Genomic DNA, 24,635 nt, shown 5'->3' on the forward strand with positions numbered 1-24,635 from the left:
GGAACAAGTGATGTTAATTTGACTCAGTGAAACGCGACGCTTGAGAATCCGTAGCGGAACATATTCAGTAACATTTTACAACGCTTTTTTTCTCAGAGATGAGGCTGGAGAAATAAATGAACAAATGAGATATTCAGTACTACCTTAGTTCTTGTCAGAAATGGTGTTATCCTGCCTTGGTACACTAGTGCATAAGGAACTTAATCGCGAAACGGTTAAGCAGCTTGGCAAGGTATAAATTGTCCATTCTCTTTTGCATTTTAAATATCAACACTTAGTGGAGGATTTCCACATTAAGTTAGGGACACACTCTTTGGTAAATTGAAAAAGAAAAATCCTGTAAGGATGAAGATGTCGCTAGTTGATTTTTATCACTTCGGAGGTAACAATGAGACTTGGACTGATGACTGATGAAAGCCAATGGTTGACTAAAAGCCAAGAACTCGACAAATGAGTTTACTACACGTACAATTCATATCCTGGTATTTTGTTGATTTGTGGTTCAGTTACTGAAAACGCACGCCATAAGTGCCTATACTTCAATAGTGGATAGCTGCTATTTTTTCTGACACTGATATAAAGATATAAAGATACGTTAATAAAGCTTATGTATGTATGATAGGCCTTATTCTCAAGATAATCCCCTGCATCCCTTTAGACTTCCACGGATAACATGATGTTACCACGTGCACGCGCGTTCCGTGGATGTTCTCGTGGAGGATAAAAATAAAAACTGTGAAACCGCTTAGGGTGTCCACGTGAGTAAAATGTGCTTTACAGGATTGGCTGTTTCTAGACCCTGCTGGAATTGCCGAAACTGGGATTGAGCTAAAAATAATTTGAGAGGGATTAACGCGGCAATAAAGCCTATATGGATTAACTGTCTTACCCTTCATGCTCTCTTAATTAGATTTTACAGTCTTGTAATAATAACACATTGCTTTACGAGATGAAGACCTTACGTATAATTGAAGAAAAACACGGGCCGATAATAACCTACCGGCCCATAAAGCTTCCTGCATATAAGATCTAAGCTGTAAACTAGCAAAATAATCGACGACGTTCTTTTTTTCTTTATTTCAGCCCGAAATATCATTTCTCCTCAGTAGCTCTCTTACATTTCTTTTAAGAAAAGTTCTGAGAATTCGGAGGAACATCAATACATCAACTAGTCGACAATTTTCAAATTTTTATCGCGCCCCTGACTGATGATATTGGCTGATGTTATTGTAAAGAGAAACGTTATTCACCTTTAGGAAGTTAATGGGCTAAAGAGCAAATTAGCAGTCAAAATCTACGAAAAACTTATGTCAAAAATTTGACAGCTTTCTCTGTTTTGATTCAGTGTGGTTTTCCGTCGAACAAGCCATTCTACTTTTCACCTGCTTCGTTTGATTTTCTGCGTCCAATCGCTAACAAAGAACCGTAAAAAGTTTTGCATTATTGATGAATTTATCAAAGTTTGTTTCTTGCAAACCTAACACGAAGCCAAAATAAAACAAAAAGGTTTCATAACAATATTGTTACTGAATGTTGACTCGTAGTTTAAAGGAGTATTTCTAACTTACAACTTCATCGGGACTTCAATATAAACATCGTCGCTCAGTCATCTTGACGGAATTTCTTGTGTAGCCTTCGCGAGTTCTCTTTCGTACAATGGAAGACGATGCATTTCCGCCGGTGTTGAAAAATCTAATAAACTCTATTAACGCCGAAGGTCGCCTTCAAAGCTGGCAACTTCAAACGACTTTGGAAACGTATTCATTGACACTTGAATGGATCAGACCAGCTTCCTGCAACGGGATCAGCGATCATAAATTCAAACCGTTTAAATCAGATTCAAGGGCTGAGAATTCAGCTCAAGCATCTGGCCAAACGGCAACGTTACTGGAAACAGACCATGATTATGACATGGAAGCTTACACACAAGGAAAGAATGGAAAAACTGTAAAGAGTTACGATTTTCCAAGAAACTGCGTCCAAAGTCCAAGGGCTTATAACAACATCGAAGAAGACAGCGAATTGAATGCTTTCAGCGAAAGCGAAATACCTGAAGCTGTGATGACCGAAAACGAAGTCGAATATGAAACGCAAGTGACTAATCGAGAGAAACGTCAACCTGAGCCGTCGACAAAGACTAAAATCTCAAGTTTTAACAGGAAAACTCAGTTCAATTTCTCACCGAGAAAACATGGAGGTTACACTGCTTATGTATCGGGCCAAGTAGCTAATGAGAACAGAGTTACAGAAACTCACAGCGTGCCCTTTTCAAAGCAGGATGAACATAACAAAAAAGCAATTTGTTCGTGCGGCGAAGCTTTCACCTCGCGCAATTTATCCATAAGTCATCTATTAACTACCTGTCCTGTAAGCCTTTGCTTTAGAGTTGAACTTGAATGTAACATACAGCAAGTGATTGACAGTTGGTATGGAGACCAGAAAGTTATTGGGAAGGCCTGGTGGGAGAGTTACAAGAACAATGGTTTCCCGGATGCAGTACAGGAACTAAAAGACGAAAAGGCTGAACAGCTGGAAGTAATAGTGAACAAGTTTATTGAAAGCGCATTCACACGACCGCTTAGAGATCACAACGGAGACGAATTTGTCCTTGTAGCAGGGTTGAATTATCTCGACGATTAACTTGGAAACTGTAGAAGGTCACTTTTCGAAGACGTTTTCTTATCAAGACAACCTATTTGAAAAATTCAGAATTGTTTATGTGCAAAACGTTATATATATATTTTTTCAGTAATAAATTCTATGTAAATGAAACTCACTTTCACATGAAACAATAATCAAATTATTCACTATTTGCCTTTTCGAACCTTCAAAGAATTCAAATCCGACTATGTTATTGTCACTGAATTTAAGAAAAAACATTGATATGTTACATCATAAAATACAATGATAAGTTTTCTGTACCAGTAAAGGTAGTATAATTATAATTCGTATTAACACCACCACGATATACCATCAGATGAAATTGTAACAGTATAAACTTACTTCATATCACGATGCATCGTTTAAGTTTTCTTATAATTGCTCAAGTGTGTTCTTGGCTTGCTTCATTTCACTGCTGAAGATAATTTGTAGGCCAAATGTGTATAGTATCATACAAGACGGCTAGCAAATCTCAGTTTTACGCTAACCGTTAGAGCGGTTGCTCACATCTAGGGCGCGTAAGGTTTTGGTCAAATGTTCCCAACAGTTGGGTAGAAATGTTGGAGGATGTTTGTTGGCCTTCGCTTTCACATTTCTCCTGTAGAGCATCCGGGCTAGTAACTAGGACATAGGTTTGAATCCTTGCTGGAGAACTAGAAATTCTTTTTCGGTGTATGCCTGTGCGTTCACTGACAGAAAAATCATCTCAAATATTAGCTGTTTGACCATTCTGTTGGGATCTATGTTGTACAAACGATGGACAAATTTTCGTCCAGAATGTCAGTTTCGGCATTTGAAAAACCTTCTGTAACAGACATGTTGCAGTCGTCTGCCCAAAACATGTTGCGAAATTGCCTAACAAGGTTGAAAGAAGTTTCACCAGCACTTAACTTTTTCAGAATTTGTTTCCTCATTCTACTTGACTCTCTATACTTTAATTTCCGAACGCGAACTCGACACAAAATTATATTTAAACTGAGCGACGGTTAAACTCAACTGAACTTGAATAACAATTACTAGCGACGCAAGGACAATCGCAAGCACAAGCGCAAACACAATAATTCTTATTTCACCATGAAAACGGCCTTGACGCAGGCATAGGCACAAGCGCAAGCACAAACACATCTGACAATGATCAAAAATTTTCCTTTTCCTGTGCTGCGCTTATGCTTGCGTTTGCGCTGCAGCAAGTGAAAACGAAATACCGCTCAGGAATGACACAAGCACATGGATATTTGGGTATGTTTGGCCAATGAAAACATTGGATCCAGATTACCTCGCGCCTAAACAGTTTGGAAGGTTCGGATGATTTTTCTTGTGCTTGAGTTTGCATCGAATCTCGTTTTCACTTGGGCCATCCCTATTACTTGCGTTTGTGCTTGCGCTTGTGCTTGCTTCGCTAGTGAAAACCAAGCTTTAGCTGCTAGCACATTCTGCACGTACTTCTAACTTAATTATTCAGACTCGTTCGCAGATAGCGCAGGTATCTAGTATTACAACAGAATTCAAAGGTAATTTCTGTAACTTTAGAGTTCAGGTAATTTTTTTGAGGTTGAGGACTGGTGTTGGTACGACTTGTTTGCCTTGTCATAGACTTAGTTTCTAGGAGCCGTACATATACTGGTAGATCGCTATTCAAATGCAAAAGCTGCCTTATTAAGGTCATAACCCTGTGTTCTGATCCAACTTTCAAAGTTTAGGTCAAAACGCAGGGAACTGATTTGCGATAAATCGGACACCAGTTCTTCTAACTTTTCACGAGAAAGGTGAAAGACTATGCCATCTTGATTGTAGTACTTGTTAAGTTTCTTCTCGTTTTGTTTAAAAAGGCTTTTGAGCCACTGGTGCAAGGTACCATGTCCGATGTTGAGACATTCGCAAACAAACGCTTGGAATTTTTGTGTTTCACCAAGAAGAACGTACTTGGTGTTTACCCAGTCCACGGTTCGGCACACATGACTCGAAACATCCTTGAACTCTTCAACCACATTCCAGACTGTGTATTTACCAATAAACCTTTTTCGAAGTCCAACTGACAGGACGTCCCAAAGAGCGCTGCATAGAGAGTTACAAATAATCTCTGTAATGGTTTCATGTTTGTTATCATCAAGGACGTCCACTGCCGATCTCCTGAACATGACCATCCTTTGGAAAATCTGTTGAATGGCTGCATGAAGAGGTCCTTGATTTGCCCACTCCGATCTTGGATTTGGAACAACTGTGCAACTTCCAGGAGATTGATCCTGAGGTGTGACATCATTGGACGAATTTTCTGTCCCAGCAAATATGGCACTTACATCTTGATTCTGAATCTGATTTTTGACCTCTTCTGGTTCATTAGCGACATGCACATTTTCTATCACAGTCCATAGCCTCTCTTCTTTATGAAAGAAAGCACCAAGCCTTTCTGATAATTGAATGTTGATACCTGGAGTGTCACAATCGCTATGAGATCTTCCCTGTTCTACCACAATCCACGACCCATTCTCGCTCTGTAAGTGCCATCCAGAAAGACAAATCCTTGAAAATTTATTAGCTTCACCCACCTCCTCTTCATTAGCTTTGTGACCCGAACAAGCCTTTAAAACCACCTTTAGGACCCGAGGGGAACTAACAATAGTGTAATCACACTGGTGGATGTCATCGGGCAGACGTTCATGAGAAACGCAAGACGAGCAGGGACCGTCAGTCAGTTTGTCAACCAATACAGAACGAGAACGAAACTTTTCGTGGATTTCTGTACTACCTACCGAATCTGTTACTGGTCTTGCAAGGTTTTCAGTACACTTTCTCGCGTCAGACGGAGTTTCATCTTGAGCTGAAAGAGTCACGACATCACTAGATGCTGTACCAGGAATCTTTGTTTCAATGTGATTCTCACTGCCCCCATTTTGTGCAGCCATTTCTTCGTTTGCTCCAGCATGTTGGTCTTCACTAGATGCCGGTCCAATGGTTTCATTTTTAATGGAAGTTTCGTCGCCAAATGTTGATGTTTCGTTGGCGCAATTCACGAGTTCACTGATTCTCAAATTACGTTCAGTTCTTGCGTCCTCGTCACCACTTGCGGATGCTGCCGCAGCCTTACCTCTATTGTCGTCAGTCGACGTGGGTTCATTTGTTTCACACGTTTCACAATCGCTAGACAAAGATCCTTCCTTGTGGAAGTCGATACTTCCAATTTTTGTGCTTTCTTCCGTCTGTTCAGATGAACGACCATTTTCGGCACAGTAGTCTGAATGGTTTAGGGAATTTTCCTTTCCTTGGACAATTGACACATGTTCACTAATGAGCGACGAATTAGCGATTAACGTAGAACTGTGTTTATCCAGGCTCCATTCATTTCCTTCTCTGACCCTCGTAGCAATCCCAACAGACCCTTCAGGGAATTCATTTATACACTTTTCGGGTGAGCCACTTTCAGTCGTCTGCTCATTAGGAACAAGCTCATCCGTGCCGTTGTCTTCTTCTTGAGAAGTGCTGAAATTCTCAACCGAAGGTTTTGGCTCAGTCGATCCATTTTCTCCGTCTGCCGTTGCTTGTATACACTCGGTGTGCTCAATAGAGTCAGTTAGGGCAGAAGGTTGGTTCAAGTCACCAGAAACACCATAATGTTCGTTGTTAAACACCAGACCATCTGGCGGAGAAAACCCTTCCTTGCTTGTGCTGCGTACCTGGAAATGCTTGCACTTTTCTTTCTCGACTATTTTCAATGCTTTTTGATTCATCCTGTTCTGCTGGTTCTTCCTAAGCTGTAGCGACAAGGAGAGAAAAACATTTATTCACGATTTCCATAGTAGATAAATTATCTCTGATTACTTTGGTCTGGCATTTAAGTTTGAGATGGTACAGTAAGCTAAAGGTTTAAAAAAATTAAAAAGACTTGTAAGAAAAAACGCGGCTGGAAGGCAAGCTTTGCCATCCAGCATACAAACTGAATTTTCAAGCCATCAAACTGTCCTTAAATCTCCCGCTAAAACGACAGTGGCCTCAAAATTGGAAATCTCACTAATCACGTTCTTTCCATTTCTGGCATCTGTTTCGTACCACAACCATTTGATTAATCGACAAGGTCACGTGACATGGTCATGCAAAGCGACTATTGGTTACGTCATCCATCTTCACTTGACAACACAATGCTTGGTCTTGATAATTCTGGTTGTCATGCTATGCCTTGCTGCATGCAATAATTGTTTCGTGTTACCCTTTGTCCTTGAATTTCCCAGCTCCCAGAAGAAATCGGAGGTGAAATAGTCAGTGCTCTGGTTTTTAGCATTAATCGTCCTAAAAAAAATCAGAAAGAAAATAAAGTCACTTCATATCAAAACACAATCAGGCGGTGTTGGCGACATGAACTGAATTAGCCCCGGCCTGAGATTTGAAAGGAATGAATTCCACGAGAGTCCGAGAAATTCAAGATCTTCTTTTTTCATGATATTTGAACTCAGGACAACTTGTGAGGATGCTCCTCTCTGAGCGAGGTAAGAACATCCACCTTACTCTGTAGAATGGTCCCTGAAATCCATGATCACTTGTACTACATGACTGATATATTCAGAGTGCTTCGTACAGTAGTGCGGCAGCTCTCGTAAGCTTCTAATTCTTTTGCTTATTAGCAGCTGTTATTGTTTTAGGGCTAGAGGCATTTTTTCTGTTGTTTATTTTATTGTCCTCTCAAAGGGTAGCAAGTCATAAATATGAGACCTTCCGAGAGCTGCTACCCAACTCGCTACATGTATATAAGTCGCTTCATTATTAACCGCGCGCGTCTGTCTCGAATCAATGGAAACGTTAACCTCCCGGGATGAGCTATCACTCAACACAGAGGGGTACCCATCCACAATTGCCGAAATTTGGCCCGTTTACCCATTGATTCTTTGGTGACTTTGGTGAGGAAACTCCACCCAGAACAAAACACACACAAATGAAAAGTTCACATGAAAGTGGCATACCTTGAAACGAATGTTTTAATGGTTCTTCTTCTGGACTGAAGGGAAGTGCTGAGAATAAAGAAGAAACGGGAAAGCAAAATCAGTAAAGAAGGAACCAGTTTAATCTTTCACCAGCTATGACCGTCTGTATCTATTTCATCTTTATTATAATGTGACTGTGGAAAAGCAAATGTAGAGGTTTCATTCCTTAAAATAAATTTACCAGTAACTAGAAGGTAGCACTTACATGTTCCCTTCTCATTGACCAGAAACAGACCAAAGTTACTGAAACCAAGAGACGAAAGCTTGTCAGCAAATATGGGAAGATATGGAACCTGTGAAGCGTTTAAGAAAGACTGTCAGTTTTCAATTAAATTAAATGATAACGGCCGCGCCACTTGTACATAGTAAACATCACATTATGATAACTAAAACAGCTCTTCTAGGGACATGTAATAACTGACTATCATCGCAGTTAGTGGTAGTCAAACATATCCTACAAGCGGTTAGATCAAACGTGTGTTTTCATTATGTTTTGCTGATTTGTTTGTTTGTTTGTTGGTTTTGTTTTAAATTCTTAAGATGTTGCATCTTCGTTGATTACCGATACGGTCTCCAGTCTCCAAGCACGAGAAAAATGAGAAATCAGAAATACTAATTTAATTAATTATTAGAATAATATAGAAGGCATTTCAACACAAACTGAGTCCCAAAGAAGTTTTTGTCCTTCGCAGTTGATCCTACATGTGAAGTTTTCTATTTTTGACCATCTGGAACATTTTTCAGCAAGGACCAGAACGCGTTTTGTCACTGTTCACTGAGCTTCACTAGCCGGGTTTTTTTTTTGTCTGGTTAAATTAGCGGGGAGGAGAAATGTATGACCTCAGAATCGCGCTCATAACATAATTCCTAACTGTATTATTTCCCCTGACGTAAAAATCGTCAAGTGCGCACGTTTTCTCTATGAGCTTACCCTTGCAATCTTTAAAGTCAGCTTACCTCCTTTGCCTTTATGGACCCTAAACACGGAATAACTTGAAATGTTCCATCTTCAAAGTAAATGATCAGCAGCTGGGTGAAAATTAAATAATACGCGTGTCAAATTTTCCGTTCAAACGCCACTCTTACGGAGGCGGCGTGGCTGAATGGTGTAGTAGGGCGCTGGATTTCAAATCCGAAGGTCCCTAGTTTAAATCCTCTTCCCTACCCCACTATTTAGATTTGTTCTCGGTGGTCCCGAGTTCAACTCCTCGACCGCGTTGGTCAGCTGGTCAGCCTTCCACCAATTGGGATTCTCAATACTTTATGCTCCATTTGCAATATTTGTTTATTTATTTTTATAATAAAGTTTCCATATAACGCGCGCTCTGATTGGCTGAAACAGCGTGCTTTATCAGAGAACAGAGCACGGGTTGATGACAGTAAGCTGGCTTTCAAATTTTTGCTTCGGAATTTTGATAAATTTGGCGCAAATTAAACATCCCCTGTGATTCAGACAAACGCAGTGGAACCGAGCTCTATGTCTACTCTAAGTATGGCTCACGGAGACCATTGTTAGCAACAGTAGTGTGAAAACTGTGCTAAAATGACAAGTTTTGCTAAATTCCCGCCGACAAAACACGTAGCGAAATAAACAAATTCTCACCCTAACCAGTGCTTCGATAAAAGACATTATATTTGTTACGAAGGCGGAAATTATACTTAAGAAGTAAAACAACGACAGAAAACAACAATTGAGCTGTCTCTGTTTCTGACGAGAAGCCTTATTTTTGTAAAAATGCGCAATTGCTCAAAACAACACTTACATGCAGTGTAGTAACGCTCGCTCGTTCTCTGGTCTTCTCAGCGAAGTGAACCGACGTGCGGTCAGCTCAAAGCTTGATCTAGATATTCTCCTCTGTGGTCGGCGTAGAACCAGTAGGAGCCGTTTAGTCTGTCCAACTTTTACGCTAGCTCGGGCAATCTTGCTGCAAGCGGCTGCAAGCCGTAAGCTTAAATAACTGTAGCTCCTTTCAAATTCAACTCAGCATTTCGCATTTTCATCTGCAAGCTTTGAGCTCCTGGTTCCGTAATTTCCATTGGAAAATGCACGTTTTCATGAGCCACAATACGGCCGGATTCCGATGGACTACAAACCTTTGCCTGCCTTTAGATTCTTATTTGAAAATTAACTAAAAAGCGAACTTTGAAGGCATCGTTCTTCTCTCGAAAGCCGCTCGAAACCACTCACCAAAAGGCATGTGGGCTCTGGGAACGAGATTGCCATGTTTTAAACCAAGGCACGCATGCGCCGTGAAACCGGAACTCCTAAAATCTTAGAGTCTGCAAATTGATTATTCCAGAGCTCCGTGTCTTGGAGCTGACCAAAAGACACGTGGGCTCCGGGAACGAGATTAAAAGCTTAGCTGAAGTCCAGTTTGTGATTGACAGCTGTCGCTTCGTTAGCCAATCAAATTATTTGAACAATTCCAACAAGGCTTATGATTGGCTTATTTTTGCGTGCTTTATCAGAGGACAGAGCACGGCTGACACCACTTTTACTCGTTTGGAAAATAAAGTTTTGTTTGAAAATTCAGCCGAATGCGCGGGGAAATTATACAAATAAAGAAGCCTCGACTGTGCTCTGTTCTGTTGTAAAGCACTTAGGAAGCGGTAGAGCACTTCGTCTCGTGTTTTCCCCTACACTTTCACTTCACACTCAAGGGGGTTGGGGTGGGGCGCGATTTTAAGAACGGGGACACTTTTTGCTAGCGATACCTTGGGTTTTGCCTAAAAGGCCTAATTATAAAATTCATCCGATTAAAGAAAAGCAAATATTACAATAAATGTATGTACAAAGAGGAAACGAAGGAAATTATTACGACATCGTTCAAAAGGCGAGACTGTAAAAAATCTAATACTAGGAGTTTCAATGTGAAAGTGGGTGCTGGCGTCAGAGCTTGAAGGAAATACTGATAATACGATTTGGAATAAACGGTCTGATAGAGGTTGGTGTAGCTTTTTAAAAGAGAATTACGATTTTTCCAACTCTGAGTTTAGTTTTAAAGTGCTCTTGTGAGACAACAACAGAGCTGAGTTAAGAAAAGAACGTAACAAATGCCAGAACTTGGTTTAAGAGACCCATGAAACCTTCAGTAGATGTATTTCCACAAGTATTCTTTTTAAAAATTAGCCTTTATGCTTAAACATTACCAGTAAAAGTGAAAATGAGACGTTTTAATAGCATGAATTTGTGAGTTTACCGAAACTGGAGCCGTCACGCAACGTGTCATCAAAGGTCATATCAAATCGCATTCAAGCAAGGAATCAAAATCCACAGATCAATATGATTGCAAGCTTTTCTTTCGCCTCAACGGGCACATGTACCTCAATGGTCGAATTATTTAGCTCAACGGGCAGAGATTTTGACTCGACGACCAAATTTAACGCCTCAACGAGCGAAGAATACTGTGAATGATTTCCCTGTGGTACCGAAGTCGCTTTCCGACATAAAGCAGGTTGGCTTCACACCTTCATCTCTTTTCTCCCGAGACTAGCAAGCTGCAGTCGGCAGTTTACTCCAAATGGAAGCATTTTTGCCAAACACTTTACTGCTCCTGAATGCACTGAGAAAAAAATGATCTCCATGAAATAGGACTTGATCGATATCTTGGCACCTCCATTCGTGAATCGGCAAAAATTGCTCACACAATAGAGCAGCCAAACACATAAAAATCTCTTGCCTTCCTCTAGAGTCATCACTAAACCGTTCATGACCTTGATGAATACTTCCACAAGCAATTAAAGACATTCGTTTATCGTGTCCTTGATTTCTAGCAGAGCGGGACGGCTGTACCAATCGATCGATATATCGATCGTGTATTCACAAGTACCCCGGATATCAGAATGCCCGGATATAAAAAAACGCAATCCCCCAGTCGACTGCACATGTCTCCGATCTTACATCCGACAAATTTGGCTTTTTCTCGCTATTGAAAAGGATAGGCGGCTGCCTCGCTAGGGCTCGCCAGCAACAAACAATCCATTCAAAATCACAAGTTTACTACAAAAATGTAGCTTGACTGACACTCGTTTTTCGACGACCAAGCTGTCACGGTTAAAAAAAGGCTCCACCTTAGGATCGAAACTAACCAATCAAAAAACGACAAGGCTTTTGGGGGGTCCGCAACATTTCGTAGCTTTTTTTTTCTCTCTGTTGTAGAACTATCGTTTGTGTTCTTCAACACAGTTAGTTCGTTTATGAAACAGATGGCCATCCTTTGCTTTCAATTAACGTGATTGGTTAATTTTGTTCCCAGTGGTCTGGTTCAAGTATTTGTACTATATTTTCTAACAATTTATGCTAATGATAAATAAAACCCCGACGGGAGGACAGGGGTGCTCGTCAAAAATTTTGCAAAGAACCCCCATGAGGTATCAAGATCCTGTTTTGTGGGCGTAGCTTGAAACTTTTTTCACCCCTAAGAGGTACCAACTCTGAAACAACCCATGAACTGACACTTTCATCATTTTTAAGAGCATTAAAGACGATTGCTTCAAATTACTCCTACGTGCAAAAGTTGATTATCTCCTGTCATATTTTTTTTGGCTCAATACCGTAACAAGTACCGCGATAGCTCCCGCTGTGGACGTTTCGGGGCTGAACACCATTAGAGGTACCAAGACCGCTCTTTAACCCCTAATGGGTACGACGAGCACCACAAACCTGTTTATATGGGAGTCCCCCCTCGGGATGAAACATACTGCAATTTAAATAATCCTCATAGTTTACCTTGTGGTCGTGTTCCAAGAGATAAAAGTGTTTTCCATGTCTGGAGACATCAAATGTACCATTTTCAATGTCCATCTTGTGTCCTGAAATTATAATCCTACGGTTAAGTGACGTACATGTATGGCAAACCAGGATACTGAATGATCAGTGCAGTCCTCCGCAGGAAAAAGATGGCGGCTGTACATTCTACCACGATACCACTGATGCGAGCCTTTTTACACAGCCCTTGAAGCACAAGGAAAGCCATATTTTTGCAATATTTGTCCCTGTGCTAAGGACATTGTATATGTTAGGTTGTAAGGTTTTCGAACTTTTTTATACGTTTCTATGAGCGTTGTTAAAGTTTTCGCGCGCTAAGAATTATGGGTAAATGTACCAGTCGCCACCTTTTTTCCTACGGAGGGTGCCAGCTAGGCACAGGTCCTTAAGGTTATTCCTCAGTATCGCATTGCGCATCCCTACTGCGCATAATTTCACGCGTGATTAGCGCGCGCGCATTAAAAAATGGCGGCTTTCTCTTTACAGCTGGACCTTGCCATAGAGGTAAATCGTCAGTTTCTCGCAAACGAGTATAGTGACCTATCATTTTTTTTCTGTTGTTTTGAACTGAGAAATAAATTTCTCTGTGTAAAATAAATGTGGACCAATTCTCAGTGTAGAACAAAAAGCAATCGTCGGAAACGTGAATTTAGCAAGCAATCGTAACTACAATCATGGTGCTATTATAAGGATTTATATGGGTATAAATAAAGTGCTGTTGCTCCTAAACGAACAAGGGAACCCCTCATTTTTATTTCAAAATTTAAGTTCCTATAATATAAACAATCAATAGGCAAAGTTTCACAAAAATCTCAGTGCAGGTTCTGTTTCAGTGGAATGACCTTAAACGTGATACAGATTAATGGAGATCTCCTCAATTTTATAAGATCAGCTAAATATTAAATGAAAGATCAAAAATTGCTCTAAGAACAACTGGACAAGCAGTCGAATTTACAAGAGCAAAGCATCACTCATTTTCTTCTGATTGTGCAGAATCGTAGGCAAGTAATGCGTACAAAAACCAAGATACCGAGTGGCACAAAATTATTTCGGGAGCTTAATTTTGCAGTTATTTTGCGGGAACTAATTTTTGCGATTGTAAGACTGGTTTTTCTCGTTGAGTATTGATTTTTGAGGTTTTCAGGAAGTCGCGTTTAATTGGAATTAAAGCATTATCCTTTTTTTTTTTTTTATTAAACTACATGTAATCAACGAGTGAACAAGGTTCGTACTGTTTTGGGCTTTTGAAACTCCATGACTTTCAATGGCCTTTTCCATGATCTTTCCGAGATTTCCATGACTTGTGTCAAGCAGTTGTTCTCAAAGTATTGTAAAAACAATCTATTATTTAAGGTATTTTCCCACATTATGACGCATAAAATGCGTGCTAGTGTTTATTTTTTTAACTGGAATTGACTGGTTTTAAGACTTGTCTGTTGTTTTTTCAACTTTGATTTTGTTTGCCTGTTCAGTCTCAGAAAGTTTGTTACTTTTCCATGACTGTCCATGACCCATACTTCAATTTCAGGACTTTCCAGGCCTGGAAACTGATGAAATTATAAAATTCCATGACTTTCCAGGTTTTCCACGACCCGTACGAATCCTGGTGAAACAACATGCAGAGACGTAAAACATGGTAATCAGTGTCACTCTCTTACAATCAAATCTTGCCCTAGTGTGACTTACTGCTCTTACAATGGATCGGCAATAACTACGGCACCACTTGATGCATTATCACACCTGTAGAGTACCGAGCGCAATTTCATCGTCTTATTTCAAAACGTTTTGCTTCTGAATAAAAGAAACGTTTTAAATTGATGGATGGCAACAACTACAGTCACCTCTCGCCTTACGAACATCCCGCTTATACGGACCGTAGCTAAATCCCCGGCTGCTGGTCCCATAGTAATAATTCTTTTGTTCTTCTCTCGTTACCACGGGCAACTTGGACGTACTGAATGACTTCATTATTCTGTAGCCTTGGAATATTTACTAGTTTGAGGACTATTTTGACCCATATTAGATTATTATGTGTCAAAGTAAATCCTTCAGTTTTTCTGTTTCTTATGCTAATTAGGGAAATTGTTATTTAAACCCCATTGGGACTTCAAAATTTGAATAATAGAGAAAAAACGAAAGAAATTCTGGTAGTTGATGTCAAATGACGACAACGTGCAAATCTGCTATTGACTGTCGATTCTACATGTGATTTCTGTAAGTATAATTTCGCCAAGGGAATAAATTTATTGGGAAAATTTTTGGGAAGGCAACTTTTTTTGGCGGATCTAAGAGAAAACCACAAAAATCGCAAATTAAAATAAGACCCCTCCAAAATTTCGTGCCACACGGTAGTTACACAGTACATTATGTGCCCTGCGACAGGCTGCCAAAAGAAAGAGTCTAATGCAGCAATGAGGGAAATAGTATAATAAAACCTTCTGTCATCTTAGGGGTAGGTTATGCAAGCAATTTCAGAATTTGGGAAACATCTATGTCTTCCTAGAAAAACCAATACCCTAAAAATAAATTTAAGAAAATCACCAATTCCATTGGCAGTTACTATCCAGACTTCCATGGAGGACTTTTGAAGTCTACAGATAGGACAACCAGCACACCGTTTACTTTGTAACTTTGTAGAAAGCGCAGTGAGAAGCTCTTCCATGTCAAAAACAGACGGAAGGAGAACCTTGAGAGTTATTTGATTCCACGTGGTGACAGATACTTGAACTGGTTCACTATAAAAAGCAGAAGGTATAATAGCTATTGACAATGAATGCGATTGAATGATGGATTAGTCAACTGCAGCATTAACTTGTAAAAAGTACTTTGATTCTGACTTCATAGCCTTAAGAAGATCCCTTGTGACATTCTCATTATAAATGTCATGTAAACAATGCTAGTGGTGCTATTAATACTTGTCATTAATACCAACAACAAGCAGTACAATTGTTATTAACAACTTTCAATAATTAAATGATATGAAAAAAAAATTAGTTTAAGCCCTACCAGTTTTCAGTGAAGCTGCTTGAAGTACTGTCATCCTAGATAATAATAATAATAATGATGATAATGATAATGATAATGATAATGATAATAATAATAATTATAACATTCATAATGCGCAAATTTCATAAAATGTTCAAATGCGCATGACAAGATTAAAAACGGAATAAAAAGGCTAAAAAGCTAAAATTACAATTAAAAGTAAACTTACAATAACAATATCAGACCATAAAAAAATCAAATAATATATTTTACACTCTTCTGTTATACACCAGCTAAGAGTAACCACTGACTGGGTAACTCCCACTGAACAATGCAAGAGGTGGCTGTCTGAAAATTTGAAAGGGAGCTCTTAAGGATACTGGAACCTTTAAATTTTGGACACGGCTCAAATCCACCATTTCACTTCCAAAAGACATCATAATTCTAAAGCATAAATTAATTTGTTAAAAATTTTAATAGAGATTGAGATGATAACCATGGATATATTTTTTCTTGACTGATAAGTAATTGTCACATTCTCAGCTTATCATAATAACTTATCCTAAAATGAACCATCTAGGATAACTAGATGACAGCAGTTATTCCCTATAAAATTTGTCATGAACACCATCTCTCCTAGCAAGATGAGCCCAAAGAAGGTCTGCAAAGGAGGCTATGGGTCCATTCCTTTGGGGTGATCTGGATCTGGATCAGTGATCCAAGATCAATCAGATTATGGTACATCAAAGGAACTGATGAATCCATGACCAGAGTGGATTCATCGGCTCCTTTGATGCACCATGATCTTGGATCACTGATCCTGATCCAGATCACCCCAAAGGAATGCACCCTATATGCCCCCCCCCCCCCCCAAAGGGATTAAAAAAAATTAACTCTATGAATACTTACTAAATTGTCTGCTTCATTATGCACGGTCACAGGCTCAACTATGTGACTCCCATTACTTCTCTTTTGTGTGAATTCTAGCCTCTTATGATGCTGTATCCAGAATTCCTTTGCATCTCTTAAGCCATTCACCCACTTTTCCATTGCTTGCCTGGACTGTTGAATTAACATTATGCACAAAGAAAGTATAACGAGTATGAAAGTTGAAATGCCAGTTGACCAGTAGTGTCTGAGCTAATTGAGTGATTAATTCAGTTGGAAGGTACAGCCAGTTATTACTTGAGTGTTAAAAAAATAATTGGCTTTGCATTGTTAGTCACTACACAATTGGCAGCAAAAACTTGCAGCACTTTTTCATCTTGCCAGAAGTAAAACTAAAACCAATTTCCTGTTCTTCATGTCAACTACATGTATTTTCTTTTGTTTTGAGTTTTGATTAATCCAATGAATTGTCTGTGTCCTTCGTGATTGCCTGGAGTGATTACCTTGGTTTTAGTTTTACAAACATGAAAACCACTATTTGGCAGTGCTGTGACTAATGTAATGAATTCTAATAAAAAGCACAAAAATGTAGAGTCTGCAGTCAGGCCATACAGTGTAGTATTTTACTTGGATAAAAAAACTATAATTCTGGTTTCTGCAGCATAAAGCAACTAGAAGTATAGTATTGCTACTGTCAGGATGCTAGTCCAATGCAGGCTATCCTCAGTATTTTATCAGGTAACCATAATACTTTGGGAGGTGCTCTGGCCAAATAATCAGTGCATTGGACTTCAGATTGAGCGGTCTATGTTTGAACCCTGGCCAAGTGCCTTGCATTATGTTCTAGGGCACAACACTTTGCTCTCAGAGTGTGTCTCTTCACCCAGGTGTATAAATGGGTGAATTTCATGCTGGGAGGTAACCCTGTAATTGGTGTTTTCTACTCATGAGGGCGTAGAAACACTTTTATTCACTTAATGCTGCAGAAACTGGGATAAGCCCCAACAGTTTGGAATACTTGGCTCAATGCAGACTTTACCTTACGATGACATTTTGCTAGTACACATAATTTTATTCTCTTAGAGAGGGAGAGACACAGTGAAAGTAAAGTGTCTGGCAAGAGAATGCAACTATCAATTCTGGCCAGTGGTGGAATGAGGATTGATGGAGCACTCAATCTGAAGTATAATGCAGTTGATAATTAGCTATCCAGCCAGAGCAAATATCCAGAGATGCAGATGAAAGTAAACTAAGCAGGTTCTTTAACATGTTCAACCAGCTTTCTGGCAGGCATCTCCAAAATCACCCTTATGTAGACCTCTGTTTTCTGGTAAAATTTGAGCCTGGGATAAGTTCTTTTTCAGTGTGTGAGAATAACCAATAGCCAGTACACATAGATCCCTGGCCACCACACCTTCAAAAATACAAGCATATATGTACCTCAGCAGAAAACTTGTACTCCGTAGCCTCTTTGTCATTTAGTGTCAGCTTGAAGCTGCAGTTCTTGTATTGTTTATTGGACATCAACATTTCTGTAATACCACATACCTGGAACAAATTGACCACATTTTTAGAAAACTGCATGAGCTTCCTGGCAGCACAGGGGATCAGCCATGTACAAGTACTCAAAAAGTACCAAGTGATGCTGTCTAGAAATGTTTTCACAAAACCTTAAAGGTACCAAATATTCTTTCTTGGGCATTGCAAAGTCATTACCCCTCTAAGAAGTACCAATTGTTTAAAACAAACACATTTAAGTTGTCATTATTTTCACAATTATTAATAGCAATAAAGATGATCTCCATTAATACCATTTTATCTCCCATCACAGAACACATACAACTGTAATAAATTCAAATGCACCTCTTCCAGATTGATTTTAAAATTTTCTTTTGATCTTTGTCCTTTGTGATAACAGTCCTTGCTTTCATATTGAAGTATCACTGTTTCTAACAGCTGCCAATAAAAGGAGATTCAGTTAACAAGTTATCATCAAACAAAATATGTGTCTCGGCAGTTTCCGTAGTTATGAAGAACTGAGTCAGTACAGAAAGCGCATTAAACAATGGTAGTTACATGTGTTATAAGGAGCCCAGTGGATCAATTAATGCTTCTGCTTTAAAGATGATTTCCAGTCTGTACTGCACAGTCTCAGCACCCTAATGTTTATAAATAACAGAAGTCTCACTCCATGGAATGCGAATTGATGTTATTTGTTACGAACCACATACCTTATCTTTGAGGCCTTTCAAATTCTTTTTCCAACAGCTTCATTGATTTTTACAGTTGCGAAGTTGTTTCATCAGGTGACATGAGAAGGATTGAAGCGTAACTTAGATTTGCATCCATAGTGGCGGTTGACTTGAAACTTTGAATTTACTATCATGTAAGTAGTTGTAAAATGTTTACATTTTCTGGTGTCTTACATGAAACACACCAAAAAACGTAAACAAACTCTTGAGAGTGTGCAGCACAGACTGGAGATCATCTTTATAACCAGTTTATTTATGATTCTTTTAAATTTACTCTTTTTACTAATGGTGTAACTCCCTGCTTCTAAATTAATGTAATGCACAAAATTGACTGAAAATCCGGATAATAATAATTTATTAAGTATTCCCCATCCCCAAATAAGCCCTCCCAGTCTCATTTTTGTGTGAAACATTCTTATGTGCCCAAGGATCTTTACAAGAATTTTACCACCTTAAAAATAGTGCAAGAACAGGTTTGACTGTCTCACTTATAAAATGTTTTTCATTAATGAACTGAGACCAAGTGTTGATGTACAGTCAGACTCAATTCGTGCGAAAGTTTTAAATCATTTTTAAGCAATGACATATTGTGTGACGTCATCGCTTTAAGCCAATGTGCTACATTCCTTTGGAAAGTGATTTCTCACTTATTTTGTTGCACTTATGTCTGTTGCGCTTATGTCGCCCACTATTTATCCCTCTGTTGAAGCAAAATGCACTCTGGGAGTTAGTAAATGAGACAAGGTTCAGGGGAGTCCTTTTAATTCTAGCTTTTAAAAGAAGATTTAGGGGTGGATTTTGGTTTATACAGTATTGAATAAGTCTGCATTCACGGGCAGACTCATAATAAGAACATATCCTCCATACATACAAGTTTAGATAGACAAGTAAGTTGCCCAGGCGGTAGGTGAAGGCTTTGCGGCTTTCCTTTGCTGTTTGTAGGTTCAGTGGAGTGCTTTTAATCGATATGGCAAGTATACAGTTAAAACAACATATTAACTTCCGGTGAGGTAATTACTGTTGCCAAATATTTTTAAAGATAATAAGGTGTCGATTTCAGAGAGAGTAACTTTTCCTTTGCAGCTTTTCTTTGCTGTTTGTAGGATCAGCAGAGTGCTTTTAATTTCAGATTTTAAACAAAGATTTGGGGGGTGATTTTGGTTTATACAGTGTTGGATAAATTTGCGTTCACTGGCAAACTCATAATAAGGACATATCGTCCATACATACAAATTTAGATTGACAAGCAAGTCGCACACGTGATAGCTGAAGGGTCCACATAAAATTTACAGATTAGTAGCACAGTTGTACTTTTGCCAGTCTTAAAGTGAATTGAATGAGCATTGTTTGAATTGAATGCGCACTGTGAGAGCACTGTATGAGCATTGTATGAGCACTGAAATATACGGTTTACAGTAGTGATAATGAGGTCAGGGTACGATTCATTTGCATTTTCAGTTTCTTATGAAGTTTTGGAAATGTGCTGTTTTATATTTTCTCGCAACGAAAGAGTGGTTGTGATTAAACAATCAATAATCGTTTTGTCAGGGTAAAGACAATATGAATGTTAATTGACGACAAGTATAATTTACGGTTAAAACAACAAATTAATTTTCGGTGAGGTAATTAGCATTGCCAAATATCTTTAAAGACAATAAGGTGTCGATTTCAGAGAGAGAAACTTGTGCTTTGCGGCTTTCCTTTGCTGTTTGTAGGATCAGCGGAGTGTTTTTAATTTCAGCTTTTAAAGGAAGATTTGGGGCTGGATTTTGGTTTATACAGTGTTGGATAAATTTGCGCTCACGGGCAAACTCATAATAACATATCTTGGATACATACAATTTTAGATAGACAAGCGGGTCGCACACGCAATATGACAAGTATATGGTTAAAACAACAAATTATTTTCTGGTGAGGTAATCAGCTTTGCCAAATATCTTTAAAGATAATAAGGTGCTGATTTCAGAAAGAGAAACTTTTCCTTTACTGTTAGCTTTTAAACTAAGATTTGGGGGTGGATAATACACTGTAACAGAAATTCCTTTATTATGTATTCAAAAATTTAGTTATTAATCTTTCTTTTGGGTTGGTACATTTCACTGAGCCGTAGCATATGGACTAACAAGAAGGACCTGGTACATGAACTACTTGAATGAACTACCAATGGACTACCATAAATGTAAACCCCTAAAATTTCTAACACAAAAGTTCTACAGTTTAGTTTAAGAATCAGTTTGTCTGCTTACGTTCCAGTCTTCTAGGAACATGCATTGTGTGCCGTTTATTAATTATGTTATTCTTGCATGCATTTTATTGCTCTTAACACCTTTTTTTACATTTTCATACTTTACATACTTTTACTTCTTTCTTTTATATTAATTTATATTTATGCAAAAATTTTTATCTTCACTTTTAAACTTGATATGACTTAAGTTCGGTCGAAACGTCGCGCGCTATTACCGTTAGTTGTTACATGTACTTCAAATAATATTTAGATTCCTTCAAAAGGTCTTTTGTTCGGACAAATGCTTCGTGTTATAATTCATCCGACTGTCAGGTGTACTTATGTGCATGTCAGATTACAATTTAGTTTCATTTTCCATGCCAGTGAACTGAGTTTTCCGCATAAAACTTTGGGTTATATTGCAGCTTAGTTAATTGAATTTTCACGTGATTAGGAGTTTGGTAGTTTATTTGGTTAACCACTTCACTTTCATAACAAACATATTCCGTTTTGGTTTAAGCTTGTGCACTTACCACAAAGAAAGCTCGTTTTGGTCTTCCAAACGTAGTTGGTCTGTGATAAATCAAATTTCCTTCTAGATGAGGAGGTAGACGAGTCTAATAATAGCACATAAAGAGACGAACATAAGATAAGGAAGCACCAGGGTTAGACATCAAAGAAAACAAGACAAATATTACCACTTGAAGTCCCTGTACTTCCGTTCCAGAAGCCATGTTTCGGAAAATCTATAGCCTCACTGTGATGACGAAAATTTATGTAGATGAGGGAGGGGAGGGAGGGGAGGGAGGGGAGGGAGAAGAGAAGCTGAAATCTAGTACAGCAGAAAATCTAGTACCAATCCCACCTCGATCAATCCTGCTTCAAGATGGCGGCTGCTACAATGGCTTGTTCCAGAATGTGTTTTTCGAGTTCTTTTGGAGCAAGATTTGCTCTTTCGAGCATCAGAGTTAATCAAGGTATCATATAAGTATTTCTTTTGCTATTTTTTAAATGTTGTCCAAGTCTCCGATCGGTCGTTCAAAACGTGACAGTCAAACGAATCGTTAAGCTTATTTTTCATTGATTTTTCTTTTAAAGAACTTGGGTTATTTGTCCTCCTGATTCTTAATATTTGCTATGGAAATTTTAGTTTTGTTAGCCTAGAATCTCAACAGGATGTAAACCGGACGAGTTGGTTCGATTCAGCTTCTTTAACATGTTCAGCTACTTTTCACTTCACTACTAAAGTAGTAAGCTTAACTACAGTGAAGCTTACATTGGGCCATTCCATTAAATATATGCACCCCCCCTCCTATTGAGGACTTTGAATTCTTACCTCAGAAAATTCAACTTTTTACCCCACCCCCCCTCCACCCCTGCCAAGAAAAGAAGGTTAAAGTGCCAACAGTTCCCCCTTCAGTATTTCTAAAAGATCAAATTCACTGCCACGGTAGCCCTCTCAGAAACAGCCTTTAAAGACTCCCCCCAACCCCTCAGATTTCCGAGACCCTCAATAGCGGGAAGGGGGGGTGGGGGCAGGTGCAGATAAAAGATGGAATGGCCCATTGTATTGTGTGCCCAATATGAGTCAATACAACATAAACCCCTGACCTGTTGCTCTTACAAACCGAGAGGCATCTGATCAATCTTTTTGGTACAGAGCTATTTGGTTTCAAGGCTGTTTTTATTAATAACACACAAAGCAGCAATTAACACCTGTAGCTGTTTTTTAGATTAGGGCTGGACTGTATTATGTATTTTGCAAGTATGGTATTGAGTGAAGAGAGGTCATCTAATGATTGTTCACTCACAGCAGTTTCAGGGCCACTGTTGCAATGTTGTTGTTTATCAATGGATTTCTTTTTTTCAGGGCCGGCAGTTCGTCTGTTAAGCTCAAAGCAACAGCAGTCAATGAAAGTGGATAAATCATTGCTTTCAAAACTGCGAAAGGAAACTGGATTTGGTTTTGCCAAGTGCATGGAGAGCCTGCAGCTCTGCAATAATGATTACAATGAAGCTATCACATGGTTGAAAGCAGAGGCAGAGAAGCAAGGCTGGGAGAAGGCGATCAAATTGCAAGGAAGGGCTGCAGCAGAAGGACTCATTGGAGTTATGGTGGATGGTAACTTTGGTGCTATGGTTGAGGTTAGTTATGTAAAATTCAGTGATCAAATCTGGGCAAGTTCCATCATAGATAATATAGGGAATGGTTATGAAACCTGGCAAAGTTCTTTGTTGTATGTTTTTGTTGGCTATTTTGGGGTTTACCCTGCACAAAATCTGGCAAAATACAAAAGGTGGTTATGTCTGCTCATACAACTAACCAATAGAAGCATTGCAATTATGTAATTCATGCATAATTAATGAGCATAAACGAAAAGATGTGCTGTTTGCTTCGTTGATGTTAAGTTTACTGGTCTTCCTAACCATTTCCCTCTATTAACCACGGTTCCATGTACTGTTGTTTGTAAGCACCAGCTAGTCGCACTTTAAGATATAAGCCCATCTATTTGCTAACAAAGACATAATTCCAGATATAAGCCCCCCAAGATATAAGCCCATCTAATGTATAAGTGCGTTCCTTTTGTATATTTTTGCAAACATCAAAATTTTTAATCAAAAGTGATAGGCTAATAGGGTAGTAAGTTAATAGTGCCAAATGTAATGGTATGTTAGCTTTAATTCATTTCTTAGATACATTTTATATATGTCATCATTCCGAAACATTTTTTTACTCTGCTTATAAGTGCCCCCCATCCCGGATATAAGTCCACCCAAAACTCCTTGAAAGTATATACGCCCAGGGCTTTAAAGTGGATTTTACAGTATTGTAAATTTGTCATTGCAGGTCAACTGTGAAACAGACTTTGTAGCCAGGAATGAGCTCTTTGTAGACTTAGTGTCAAAAGTAGCAAATGCAGCAATGGTGAAGAGGAAGAAGATTGTCGATCAAAACCAAAAGATCAATGCACTGGCTGGCGAGCTTGAGCATCTAAGAGAGGTTATACCGGAACATAAACTGAGGAATGAGCTTATACACAGTGGTGAAGGAGAGACTGTGGCAGAAACTGTAGCCAGGACAATTGGTAAATTAGGAGAAAACATCAAAATAAACAAAGTGGTTACCATGACAACTGAAGTACGCAATGTCATTGGTAGCTATGTTCATGGCCCTTTTGTGACGTCATTGCATGGTTGTTCTCTGGGGAGGTACGGGGGAATGGTTGCCTTAAAGCCAAAGAAAGGTGATGCTAATCTGGAGTCCATAGTGCACTTGGCCAATAGAATGGCTCAACATGTTGTGGGGATGAATCCAAGGGTTATATCAGAAAATGTCAGCCAAAATGATGCAGCTAAGGATGGAGAAGTAAATGAAGTGTTACTCGAGCAGGAATATTTACTAGATGACAGTGTGATAGTAGGAGACTTGTTAAACAGAGAGGGAGTTGAAGTTATTGATTTTGTTCGATATGAATGTGGTACAGTGTCTCATGCTCACGTTTAGCTGTCAGCTTGCTAAGCTGTACAACACTTCCTTATTGTCACAGGAAGTCCTCACCGTGACAAATAAATATTTGACTTTTTGTTACCAATGATATGCATTGCCAAAAAAGGAAAAAATAAACATATAAAAATTGCAATAACCATCTGCCTCAATGGAGCTTTTGTATTGTAGGATTAAGCACATGTTCTGATGTTTTGAGTGTTGGTGCTATTTCTTCTGAGCCCGATTGAGTCAGGCAAATTACTAACGCTCAAAATGTCAGCTGCTAAACTCCACAAGATAGTCTTTATACTGAAATATCATCAATTGAATGAAAAAAGTGACTTAATGAAAATAGTATTCAAATTCATTCGAATGGCAATTTTTATATATTTGTTGACAG

The 24,635-nt window shown here is 38.9% G+C and overlaps 2 protein-coding genes across 4 annotated transcripts; one reads left to right on the forward strand and one right to left on the reverse strand.

The window, feature by feature from the left end:
* Positions 1-2,530: 2,530 nt before the first annotated feature.
* Positions 2,531-21,512, reverse strand: LOC110059613 (uncharacterized). 2 transcript variants are annotated; one of them, XM_089282666.1, is made up of 13 exons: positions 21,447-21,512; positions 21,282-21,365; positions 18,136-18,228; positions 17,713-17,820; positions 16,294-16,446; positions 15,406-15,440; positions 14,941-15,134; positions 12,361-12,443; positions 8,589-8,660; positions 7,837-7,924; positions 7,611-7,658; positions 6,863-6,942; positions 2,531-6,410 (listed from the first exon to the last, which is right to left on the reverse strand). In XM_089282666.1, the coding sequence occupies exons 1-13, from the start codon at positions 21,480-21,482 to the stop codon at positions 4,293-4,295; spliced, it is 3,192 nt and encodes a 1,063-aa protein (XP_089138792.1). In that variant the 5' UTR covers positions 21,483-21,512; the 3' UTR covers positions 2,531-4,292. The 2 variants fall into 2 exon arrangements, with proteins under 2 accessions (XP_089138792.1, XP_089138793.1); XM_089282667.1 differs by lacking the exons at positions 21,282-21,365; positions 21,447-21,512 and adding an exon at positions 18,504-21,271.
* An 85-nt stretch (positions 21,513-21,597) lies between these two features.
* Positions 21,598-24,392, forward strand: LOC110059630 (elongation factor Ts, mitochondrial-like). 2 transcript variants are annotated; one of them, XM_020766353.2, is made up of 3 exons: positions 21,598-21,725; positions 22,619-22,893; positions 23,597-24,392. In XM_020766353.2, the coding sequence occupies exons 1-3, from the start codon at positions 21,635-21,637 to the stop codon at positions 24,251-24,253; spliced, it is 1,023 nt and encodes a 340-aa protein (XP_020622012.1). In that variant the 5' UTR covers positions 21,598-21,634; the 3' UTR covers positions 24,254-24,392. The 2 variants fall into 2 exon arrangements, with proteins under 2 accessions (XP_020622012.1, XP_089138798.1); XM_089282672.1 differs by lacking the exon at positions 21,598-21,725 and having other exon boundaries at positions 22,486-22,893.
* The last annotated feature ends 243 nt before the right edge of the window (positions 24,393-24,635 follow it).

The sequence above is a fragment of the Orbicella faveolata genome, unplaced genomic scaffold (assembly GCF_042242905.1).
Source record: "Orbicella faveolata isolate gen_17 unplaced genomic scaffold, um_ofav_v1 contig_12, whole genome shotgun sequence".
Classification (NCBI taxonomy): domain Eukaryota; kingdom Metazoa; phylum Cnidaria; class Anthozoa; order Scleractinia; family Merulinidae; genus Orbicella; species Orbicella faveolata.